This window comes from Etheostoma spectabile, chromosome 7 (assembly GCF_008692095.1).
Source record: "Etheostoma spectabile isolate EspeVRDwgs_2016 chromosome 7, UIUC_Espe_1.0, whole genome shotgun sequence".
Lineage (NCBI taxonomy): Eukaryota > Metazoa > Chordata > Actinopteri > Perciformes > Percidae > Etheostoma > Etheostoma spectabile.
Window position 1 is genome coordinate 18787585 of NC_045739.1, and position 12013 is coordinate 18799597.

The window sequence follows — 12013 nt, forward strand, 5'->3', positions numbered from 1 at the left end:
TGTTCACTGCTGGCTACAAGTTAGCAATCAAACACAACAAAGGTCCGTTGAATGGAGTTTTGAGCTAATGTTTTTGAAATGACTGCTAGTTTAGCTACAACCTAGCAATCAAAAACTGCAAAGGCTGTCACTTGAATAGCGTTTTGAGGTAACGTTGGCAATTAAACGGTCATAGATAGCAAAAACCTTTTTTTCTGTTATTGTTTGTAATGAGAAAAGTTTATTATTTCATAGATTTCACAAATTTCAGGATGACACGTTATGCCGTAAACCGTTTAAATCTGAGCATGCACGACTCAAATCTGTCCCGTAAACTGAATTTGCCTCTTGTGTTGTTGTCACTTTGCAGAGGAATAAGCTGAAGGAGAGGGAATATTCCAATATCAAATATCCTCAGATGACCAACTCGAGGTCCAAACCCAGCATGACATCCTCACGCTCTTCTTCTGTGTAAGTGTAACACATACCATGATGGTAAAGTGGAAATTGATGGGATTATTAAACATGTGATCACAGAACATTAAGCAGGAAATGGGTTAAAGTTGTTCTTTTGCTCTTTGTTATTGCAGGATGACAAATGATGATTCGTCTAGTGTGTACGAGAACATAAACTTTAAAAGCCCTCAGATGTCATTTAGCAGTAACACCAGGAGATAAAACCATTGCTGTTGACCTGAACATCTGTCTACCTGCCTCCCTGTGAGTACTTCATTAATTTCATTTAACATAGTTTGCTTTTTGCTGTGTGCTGCTTGTGGCAAAATACATTCAAGCCTCTTTTCTGGCACTAGTTTTGGTATATCTTTCCTGCAAAAGTGAAGAAACCCGTCAGAGCATCATCCCACCTGTTGGAGAACCCTTTTTACTGTAGCACTGTAGCAAAAGGTACACATTACAGTAGATGTGTTAGGATAGGGTTATTGGTGTTATAATAATAATAATAATAATAAGGTGCCTTTCTCTGCAAAAAAAATAAGAATACAATATCTATGTAATATAAATTATAGTTTGGATTAAGCGATAGTTTGAAAAACAGAGCCATGATTTAACTCTAAATTAAAGGTTTCCTGTGGAGTTTTAGACATCTAGTATTGCTATGGAGCTGTATTTCGACGAGTGGGTCCCCGTTTTGTTTACCACGTGCATGCAAAATACACTGCCCATGGTGCGACACTATTCCACTGATCAACAGGTGTCAGTAACTCTCCAAGATACAGTATGCTGCAATGCACCAGCGAAGAAGAAGAAGAAGAAGAAGAAGAAGAAGATGACGAGAAGCAAGCAAGCTAGTTAACATGGATATAGACAATCCCGGATCTTGAATACTTTAAAAAAAACGGCTTTGTAAATATTTTTAAGGCGCTGGACACAATTGTTTACCCCACACAAAATGTGTTTGGTGAGTAACACTGAAAACATAGCTTTTGTTTGTTTGCAAGAAAAATCCACAAGGCATTCTTACCTTCAGGCTTGACTGTATTTCCCACTAAAATCAGAGCTCAAAGAAGAGCTGATTCAAGATAGAGAGTTCAATTTCTTCCAATGAGTCAAATTCATTTAGTAAGTGATGCTCTCTTTTTTTATGGTTCAGATTATAGATTGGCCAGGAGCGTCTGACCTCCCTGAAAAGAAAAGATGAGCTCCCCTTAAAACAACAAAAAAGTTAATTTATTCAATTTAATTCATAATCAGACTTAATTCTTACAGGCTCATTCTTTTCTCTCTCATAGTGATTAATAAAGCAGACAGGGAACCCAGCAGTGTAGAAGAGAGTGAGTCCTGGCTTGGTTTGAGGTCATCAGCATTAGACATGTACCTGCTGTTTGGATCACTAGTAAATGTATATAAAATACATATTGCTATTTTATAAGATATTCTTTGTGTTTTAAGATACGCACATTTTAGCACAAATTATAGTCTTCTTCTTTGGGGCCTTTTTAAATGTGTAAGTTGGCATATCATTCTGTATGTTCTATATCTGTTTTTTAGAGTAGTGTTGTTTATCGCTTGGTTGCTTTTTTGTATTTGCAGTCATAGGGCCATAATAAATGTGAGAATTGTTACTGCTGTTTGTTAAGGAAAAGTTACTCAGCATGGACCATTTTTCTGGCTGTTAGGTCTCTCAGAGATCTCTTTTGTAGTAGGACCTGACAGATACATCGTCTGCACCAATATTAGCTTATTGCAGACACATCAGTATTAGTTTCTGGGACGGTCAATAACTTAAAAATCCAGTCCAGGAGTTACAAATGAAATCAAATATCTGACTTAACAATCTAGTATCACTGTTTTGTTTTTAACCTCAGATGCAAGAGTATTATGAAGGCAATAAAGCTTGTTGATTGAAAGCACTTTAAAATATTGAACTAAAATCCAAACACATGGACACACTCTTGATAACCTGGCAGGTGTAGTGTATGCTGAGTAAAGGCTGCTTTTAACTCCATCTTGAGAGTTACCTCAGGTAGAGTGTTTGTGATTCAAAGTGACACCAGCCATTAACTCCACCTGTCTGCCTGTCGTTTGGCGTTTGCTTCAGTTTCAGCGGAGGTGACTCTTCATCAGCTCCTAAAAATCCCTTGGGGGAGGAGGGAGTGTGTTGCTCTGACTGCACCCCACATCAGTGGACCCTGCCTGGGCTGAAGGTGGCGAGCTGACCCCTCTCTCCTGCTGCCGTCCTGCTTGGCCTCTCTGGAGTAAAACCATAGAGACAATGACTCTACAGCATAGTGCTCTCGCTCAGGTCCCTTGTCCCCCCTTCCCCTCCCCCACCCATCGCTCTAGCCTCTTCCTCTCTTAACCAGCGCGAGTGCCTTGTCACAGGATGTGTCTGTAATCTAGCCTCCCCAAACCTGCTGTTACTTCTTTACTGTTACAATTTCCAAATCCTGGAAATCCAAGACATGAGAAACATCCTGTTTCTCTAGGTGTGACGGATAATAAACATGGAGTCTATGGAGTCTGCTGCGGCCTGGACTGAACAGAACTGTAAGGGAACCAAGAATAGGTCAAAGCTAAGCTGTTTGTCTGCTCTTTGACAGAAATCAGTCTGTTCACTTTCCCTCTTTCTCTGTCTTTGCTGACTTCATTTAAACTCAACCTTAGACTGTTTTTTGGCATTGTGTCTCTCCAGCTGTGTTGGTTATTAATGTGGGTGCTGAGTGATAACAAGGACGGACACGTAACCTGCTACAAGACCCTGAGGTACAGGGAAAGCAAGCAAGCTCTATACAAAATTTGACACAATAATTTCAGGTGTGAAAGTGGACTTTTTTTTTTTTTTTGAAGATGTGACTAATTGTCAATGTTTTGTTGTTAATGAGTTGTACAGTATGTAACTCCTGCAAATCAGCTCTTCTATACTTTAATAGGACTGGAGGCCATTAATGGTTACTGGGACACATCAGTCCTGTCCGTCATCTGAACATGGCCTCCAGCTGTTTTTTTTGTCTGTCCATTTAATCAGCTTGTTTTAATTATTTCTTGGTGTTTTTGCTGATACTGTGTAACATATGAGATGTTGATTTATTTATATATATGTGTGTATTTATATCTATATATACAGTGTATACATATATATACACACACACACACACACAAATTTTATAAAGGAGCATTTGGATGGGAGAGATCATGTTCAAGCACAAATGTCTAAGCAGCGTCCCCAGCACTAAGTTTGATTTACCAATAAATTGTAATATTAGTTCCAAGTCCAGATTTGACAGGAAATAGGGGGAGGGGATTCCTGAATGGGTGTTTGGAGTTGAGCTCGGCTGACCGCCGTCTCTCAGCTGTGTTTGACTGGCTGTCCTCGTTAATCAGCAGGTCTGATGCAGTTCAACATCTGTCAGAGGAGATCGTCACAAGGAGACAAGAGAATGGGGGCGATTACAGTGGGCCAGATGGCCATCTGCCTGAGATTGAAGAATAGATTTGTCTCCAAAAAGTAATTTAGAAGATGGCCATAATCCAGGCTTGATGATAGTAGCAGGCGTGTAAGCCAACGTCATTGATGTGACAACAAAGACGGTGGTGTCGTAGAGCTATTTTTAGCTTCCTGAATCAGCACCAAAGTATCCTACTCAAACACAAGTACACATGCATTTGTGAAATCTGAGCTAGCTTGTTTAAAATGTAATGAATCCAGAAATCCTTAAACTCTCACAGTAGGAAGATGTCATGATCATGTGTGTTCAGTCTATCTTTTTTATTTTAATTCAAAGCATCGAATGAATGAACAGCGCCTGTTGGTGGTGTTTGTGCTCAGACCATTCCTCTTTCTCCACCAACAGAAATGTTTGAGTAACCAGGTCAAGGACACTCACAGACTGGGCTCGCCTCGTTTTCTTCCTCATAAATCGGCCAGTTTTGGCTGCTGCAATTTGTGATTCTTTAGAAACGTGATTTTAAAATACAGCTAAGTGTAATCAAAATGTGCAGGAGTAACAGTACTCAGTCATTGCACTGTAATTTGACACTGCAGCAGCCATATCATCCTCTGTGACAACACAGTTCTTTCATTTATTAAGGTCTCAGTTGAAGCTTTGTTTGTCCAGTGATTTCCGTCACTTGTCTGTCAACATGAAAAGTTTTCCCAGTATAAATGGTTGCCAATGCATTTTAATGGTTGATTCCTTTTGTGAATAAAAGCTATGTTTTATGAAATGTGTGGCATTGATGCCCTGTGTCGGTGAAGGCCTCTGTCTGTCTAGAAATCTGCTGCACCACTTGAATTTGGACGATGAAGATGTTTGGATTCTGCTAGTTTTTCCTTTTGTCCTTTTTCCCATCTGAACTGTGATCTTTGTCCGATGAATGACAAATGACCTTGGTCATTTTGTTTTTGAATTATCTTGCGCTGTGGATTTTTATTGTATTTCACTTTGCCTCTATGGGTCAAATTTGTTTTATGATATGGTGAAACATCAATACTTGAAAGTGTGAAACTGCTGAATCTTTGGTTGTGTGAATGTCCATTGGCTGTGGAAGGATTTTTGGTAGTGCACTAGACTTGTCAGTGTTGTTTATTTTTTCCTCTTTCATTTCAAATTGATTGTTTTGTCCTCTGTTGCATTTTATATTGTGTCTGAATTATTACTATTATTGGTGTAATTTTACCATTGATAAGTACATTTTGCGTTGAACCAGTATACATGGAGGTGTGTAACACGGTATTTTCTTTTTGCTTGTCCTCTTACATTTACTTGAACTTGATGTTGATGTCAATTTTTGATTCTTGTTCCTCCATTGGTCGCAGTATGCCTGCAGTGAGTAGTAATATTCTGAGTGCTCCCATGTTGTTTAGTGGAGACTCTTCCTCTTTTTTCCTTTTCTTGCACTGGCTCTGCCCAGACGCCTTCTTGCTGTATAGAATACAACTGCTGATGCAATGAACAGCCAGAAATGGCACAAAAATGGTTTATTATCATAGAGTTTAATAAAAATCTACGTTGGCACTATGTTTAATTACATGTGGATTTTTCTGGTTTCTGTTGTGTTTGCTTTTTAATCTGGAGCAGTTTTGTTTCTACTGGGGGACGGAGAGGAAGAATACATTTTTGGAAAAAGGTTCCTGCGCTCCAAAGTGAAAGAAATATCAGTGTATGAAGCATGCGTGCGGCCCTGTGGTGGAGCAGAGAACAAAGGACAGTGTGTTATGAAGCTGTTTGTTTTAAACCATGCTGTGGCTCTCCATCTTGTCCTCTCTCGTTGTCTCTTCAGTTGGAGAAGTGCTCTATTGTATGAACTGCAGAGAATATTGCTCAATGAATGAAAAGCAAGGCAGGAAGCGCATTCCAGAAAAACACCAATTTAATCGGTAATGACAGATTATTTCATGGTTGAAGTGGCCTGTAGAAATTGTGCGTTATAACCAGTGACTGTATAACTCACGAAGAAATGAGAAGAGGGGGAAACTGATAGCCACGTGTGTAAATGTGTGGTTTAAATGCCATAGAGCAAAATGAGGCCCACTTTCAAGGAACTTTTAGTCATTCTTTTATGTGCAATATTTATTATTGTCTTCTTTTTTTATCTTTAATACTTTCCCATTTCTGATTAACCATGTTTACGGGCCATTCACAGGGTGCTTCAGGAAGTAGCACTTTTATTGTGGCTGCTCCTAAATGAATTTAAGAATTCAACCATGTGTCACAAGTGAGCTATTTGGAAAATCCCACAGCCTAACTGCTCTTTACCTGACTAATCCTGGAATAAATAAAGGCAATTTCCTTTCAAGGTAAAGGAGGGCTTTGCTTTTAGTCATGGGCTTAAGGTTCAGATAGGGAGGAAATGACAACAAGCAGTCAGTAAAGGGCTTGGCTATTTTGCAACTTGAACCCGAAACTAAGCCTTTTTATTTTGCTTTCAAGCACATCGGAAGCTGTGCGTTGTTTGTTGGGAATTACCTACACCCGCTGTTCACACAGATTAAACCACTAACTGATGCTGTTAACTGCTATAGATTTAGTTTTTAAGAGAAAACACGTGAACAAAACCAATTACAATCAAATTATATCAATCTAAATAATAAGGCTGTCATGCACAAATGTTTTCTTATTTCTCGGGAACATTATCTTACCTCACTTTTTTGTTGTAGTTCTGTAAACAAAGACCTATTAAAACATACATATCAAATGTACAATATATAAAGTTTGAGTTTGTAGTACAAAAGTACATACAACTTTCTTCTTGTGTATTCTTTAAGTTAACAGAAGCATTTTAAATGGCACTGTTTGCCTTAGATACACGTCAATGCGAAATGTTGAATCCAAATGTTCTCTTTTATCAGATTATTAGAGATGTACTGATCTGATGTAGCCTCCCATACTACCCTAAAAGCTGGTATCGGTATTGGGAAGTACCGGAGTTTATGCACCAATCTAAAACCACGTAATAAAGCCCTAAAGAAATCTATGTTAAAGTAGTTTATTTATGTTCTTTTTTCCATTATAACTGACTGTCAAACTGGATACTAAAAAAAAAGTTCTGTCGCATTCATTGTTTGACGGTTTAACCTGAGCTAGACCGACAACAAAGATAGAAATCATATCACCTCCATACAGGGATAGTTGTATACAGCTGTTAAAACATCATAAAATACATGATGCACTGGTATCAGCTGATACACAAGTTCAAGTATCAGAATCGGTATTGGGAAGCAAAAAATGGTATCTGACCATCTCTACTGATTATTTGCCAATTGTCAGAATATGATGAGAACATGATTTGAGGGAAGGTGCCTGTCAGAGTTCATGTCCCACCACTCCAGGGCAGTTAATGGCTATAGTTAGGAAGGCTAGCTTTGTGACGTTAAGCCACTATATATATATATACAAAAGTGATTGAGTCTGATGGCATATGACACAATAACACACAATTCCAGTAATAATGGTGCAGACTGTGTTTTATGCAGGGAGCACAAAAGTCAGACAGAGGTGTTGACAGTTGACAATGTTGATTTCAAATGTGCTATATACAAGATTATGTACAGTAACAGTGAAGTCCATTCCATAAATTATCTATGGCTGGCCTTGTAGGCTGGGAACTGGCTAAAAGTAGTGGTAGGGGGTGTTGTGGTAGTGGGGTTGATGGGTTCTTTCACACTTTCACAGTGCATGTTCCCATTGCTGAACATACACTGCAATGGCCAGAACACAATTACAAGAAGCAGCAGCATGAGCATGAAGAAAAAAACTATCCTCTTCCAGTCTGCCAGCCGGCCCCTCAGGGCAGAAGTCTGGGGCTGCGTCTGGATCGGAGCATCCACTGTCTTGCTGGCCCCAATGTCAATGCAGACGCAGAAGGCTGTGGAACCGTCACAGGCCCCTGCACCGGTGTCGTGCTTGAGACTTTTGTAGCACAGCTTCTCTCCCTCCAGCCACACTGGCTGCTCCTGCTGCTGGTGCTTGGGCAGCTTGCAGAGGACCTCGCGGCTGGTTGTCAGGGCCGGGGGTCCCTCTTCAGGCAGCGTGGTGGGGTGACGGCAGAAGGGGCAAGAGAGGCGAGTGCTGCTGCCGTCAGTGTCATGGTCAGCCACCGAGACTGCCATGAGGCGGGAGAGGCACTCCAGGCAGAAGGTGTGGGTGCACTCCAGCAGCTTGGGGGTTTTGAAGACATTGTCATAAGTGTTGTAGCAGATGGAGCACTCAGGCTGGCCCACGACTGACACCTTCTTTTTTAGGTCTTCAGCAGTGTCCTGGGGGGTGACCTGATTGTGCCAAAACTGTGGAGACTGTTCCATCTTTGGAAATATAAGCCTACCCACTCCTTTGTCAAATCTCCTAAGGACTCTTCTGCTCTTTCCTTTCCTCCTCTTGGTCCGTCCTCAACTTCTGAATTATCTTAAAGAGAACAGATGACAAGCACAAATTAGTTTTCGTATTTGGTATCTTACTGCATGCAGGCCTAATGTGAAAATCGTGAAAGTAGAAACCATTTTTACAGTCAAGAACCATAATCCCAACACAGGATTTCAGTCAGTCAGAGCACATTTAATGCAGCCCAGTTAATTGTTGAACTTTGAACTATTTTACCCTCATGTAGATGACACTTAATATGGCAAAGCTGACTGAATTTTGGTTTGTCAATGAGTAATTCAATCACAGGTGTGATGCAAAATGGGTTCAGTGATATTGTGAATTTACTAAAGCAGCAGCAGCAACAACCACAAAAGTGACATGCCAATACAGGAACGGAAAGGACAATGTCCACACCATATCTAGTGTTGGCAGCATGGATGTCCTGCATATGCCCAGTGTTATTGTTTATATTTCACTCCCGGTATTTAGAGAACACAAGAAAAGTTTTTCAAATCATGATGACATTTTAATCAGGATACAGACCCTGAACAAGAAAAGCCTAGACAAGTCATTTATTAAGACCCTTTATTCCAACATGAATTATAAAAAATTATAAATATCTACTGAACAAGAAGAGGAGCTTTAACTTTTTGAATACTTCTGTACAAATGTAAGTGGGGAACACACACAATTGAGGTTATCTAACCAGCGGTCAAGCAAGCAGATGTTTTCAAACTAACACTAAAAGAGTACAGCCCATGTGCTATCTTACTTGCTATTTTAAGCTACTGACGTTGCTTAGGAGCATGTCTATGTTCCCTTAGCCCTAGTCTTGCATTGTCTGACCTATAATACCTCCACAAAGTTGGGTTGGGAACCAGAGGGTTGCTGGTTCAAGTCCCATTACAGACCAAAGTACAGAGTGTGGATTAGCTGGGGAGATGCCAGTTCACCTTGTCATCACATACGTCTCACCATACATAGAGATAGGCATGGGGAACTTTCCATAAGATCATCTATCAATGCAAATCCAACCAGCCATTATGCTAAAAGAAAATTGGTCTCCTTAAAAGGTTGGATTTTCCTAATTTTTTTATTTAAGGCATTTTAAACAATTTCCAAAACATGATGTTTTTATTCCTCTTTTTAATCAACTTAAACATATTTCAGGTTTATTATTTTTTTTTTTCCAGAGCTTGTTCTTTGTGAACACAACAATTGAAAATACAAAGTTCTATCAACATATTCATAATGTATCAAAATGTATCAAATTTACAATATATGATGTTTGACTCCATAGTACCAAGTACAAAATTAACTATTGTTCTTTTAGCCACTTGGATATTTACAAAGGTCACCATTATACCATTATAAATGACGCTATTTGTCTGTGGTTTGGATTTTACACCGTCGCTGAATGTACCCACTCTTGTTGTCTGTTATCGGATACTATGCCAAATGTGAAAATATGACATCAAAAGATCACAAACTCTCATTTAATATTAAACTACAGGTGTTGATTTAAGTGCAGAAATGTGGCTTCTGTTAAAGTTCATGTGACACTGAACACAATTCCAGGGAAAGTGTGTTCAGGATGATGGATAGTCGGAGCACAGGTGTTCTCCTCTCTGTGCCCTCTGGACTGGTCCTGCCCCAGTACCCCCATCTACAGTACACAAAGTCCCTGCTTGTTCTCCGTCTAATCACTCCATCTACCCTTGAAATTCCTGCTTAGCCAACTCTCTCTCTTTGTCTCTGCTGAATTCAGTCATGCTTTAGTAGGATGACGACAGATGCTTCTGTATAATTACATCTGTCTTATCAGTTTAAAGCCTCACCTTATCACTGATCAAGACTACATTTCCCTATTGCTCAAACTGAAATTCTGTTATTGGGTGTGGTCATTAGCTAGAGCCTCCTGTGTTTCCAGATTAAAATTTAACTCACAACCATGGAATATTTTATATTAGCCCCACCTCACCAACCACTGAGAAAAAAATACTCAAGGAAGTCCTTTAAAAATATATACATATATATCAACACAGTTGCTTCTCATTGTCAAATGAGGCTGCTTCAAGAAATGACTTGACAAACGGAAGCAAAATCCCAAAAATATCTGGAATAGTAGAATGCTCTGACAATTTGTGGCAATTGCCTCCTATAACAAGTACAATTTAAATGTACTACTTTGGTTTTTCACTTTAGTTGAGCACTAGATGGTAATTTGTTTTTCAAATACATTATTCAAACAGACAAGAATGAACCACTGTTGGGCACAGTTAACGTTGCCTTTGGCTCTCTTTAGCTATGTTGTTATATTTTTGAGTATTTGCCTTTTATTATAGTATTATAGTATTGACTGAGTTCATTCCAACCCATTAAGGTATTGGGTTAATCAGTAGTTATATGTTTCACATCATTCACGGGTCATAGAGCTCAAGCTCAAGGTGAAAAGGAGAGACAGTTTCTCAAAGCCCCAGGCAATGTTTTCTGTAGAACGTGCACTAAGAAAATAGCAACCAACTGAGCATTAAACAACACAGTCTCACATAAAAAAAAAGTCCAAAAGCCAATAAGGGGAAAGGGTTTTTAGCGACGGCCTCTTTCTGTACTTTGTTGTACTCTTAATGATTCCTTAAACAGTCCTTAACAGAACACCCGGCTCAATATAAATACACCAAAAAGATTTAAATATATTTACAGCATCTTGGTTTGACCTTTGTTTTACAGTGTAAAGATAAAAGCAACAACACTAAATTTGATCTTGTAGGCTCAGGTCTAACAAACCCCACATCCTCTTATTTAATGTGGTTTATTGTGAAGTCTGGTCTTGATTCAGCAATTTCAAGGACAGTTTTCTCCCATGGGAGACAGTAAAGCAACCTTAACATTTGCTTAGCTGTGTTGATGTAACCTTTACCGCAAGACTTCTAAATGTGTAGGTATGAGATTTCTAGTTGTAGTTTAGAGATATGTGTCAGGTAAACTGATGGAGTTTTAGCAAGACCCTTGTAAGACTTTGTATGTTTTCAAAAAAAGAAATAACTAGTTCTTTCTTTTTCAATAAAAAGTTAAATTCATGAGCAATTAAATGCACCCCCTGCTCAGGGTTTTGCTTCTACTGCCTCATGTAGTCTGGTATGACTAGTAGCTTATGGTGGCTAATATTAGCAAACTTTAGCTTAAGGCAGTGTGCTGTTACTGTATGTTTTAGCATGTATCATTATCCACTAATTATCATATGTACTGTATGTATCCTCGCTTCAAGGTGGAGAAGGTCAAATTTCATATGTACTGCTGTTTTAAAGTGAGATGTAAAAAGCACATTAAAGCCTTGTACTGTACAGCAGAGTCAAATATTAACGCTTTCACATAAGTCCTTTGCTGAATCCAAAATACCAACTTCAAACACGGTAGAGGTCTCTTTATTGTGCTTTGTGCTTCAATTTATGGTCCCTCATCACCAGTAGTGGCACGTTTTTCTCACCTGTCCTACTGACCTATTAGTATTCAAATCACTTCACTGCTTGTTGGTCATGAGACCTTATTCAAACTGAAGCGTGCTTTTCAAGGTTTATGTAGTTTTCTTTTTTTCGGCCCTCATTTTGTCAGGCCCAGCTGTGTGTATCTTTAGCTCAACTGTCATCCACAAAGCTGCCCTACCTGTTCCCAGTTTGAAAGGTAAATGAAACTTGATCTTCCTTCCGTTTGAA

The 12013-nt window shown here is 39.2% G+C and overlaps 2 protein-coding genes and 1 long non-coding RNA gene across 9 annotated transcripts in view; 1 reads left to right on the forward strand and 2 right to left on the reverse strand.

Annotated features, from left to right (window-relative positions):
- ptpn11b (protein tyrosine phosphatase non-receptor type 11b) overlaps positions 1 to 5463 on the forward strand; it is a 45985-nt gene extending 40522 nt beyond the window's left edge. For 6 of the 7 annotated variants that reach the window (XM_032521036.1, XM_032521035.1, XM_032521038.1 and 3 more), the window contains 3 exons: positions 350 to 450; positions 570 to 699; positions 2540 to 5463. In XM_032521036.1, coding sequence (XP_032376927.1) covers positions 350 to 450; positions 570 to 657 — 189 coding nt within the window. In that variant the 3' untranslated portion in view covers positions 658 to 699; positions 2540 to 5463. Of the gene's footprint in view, positions 1 to 349; positions 451 to 569; positions 700 to 1192; positions 1329 to 2539 lie in introns of those variants that run through there. The other variant, XM_032521037.1, reaches the window with a different exon arrangement.
- Positions 1 to 12013, reverse strand: part of LOC116692602 (uncharacterized) — a 15660-nt gene that overhangs the window by 804 nt on the left and 2843 nt on the right. The window contains exon 2 of the long non-coding RNA XR_004332735.1: positions 6439 to 6441. This is a non-coding gene — a long non-coding RNA (uncharacterized LOC116692602). The remainder of the gene's footprint in view (positions 1 to 6438; positions 6442 to 12013) is intronic.
- Positions 6556 to 12013, reverse strand: part of rnf223 (ring finger protein 223) — a 6445-nt gene continuing 987 nt past the window's right edge. Inside the window, exon 2 of the mRNA XM_032521042.1 lies at positions 6556 to 8342. Within this exon, the coding sequence (XP_032376933.1) occupies positions 7517 to 8242 (726 nt within the window). The 5' untranslated portion in view covers positions 8243 to 8342 and the 3' untranslated portion in view covers positions 6556 to 7516. The remainder of the gene's footprint in view (positions 8343 to 12013) is intronic.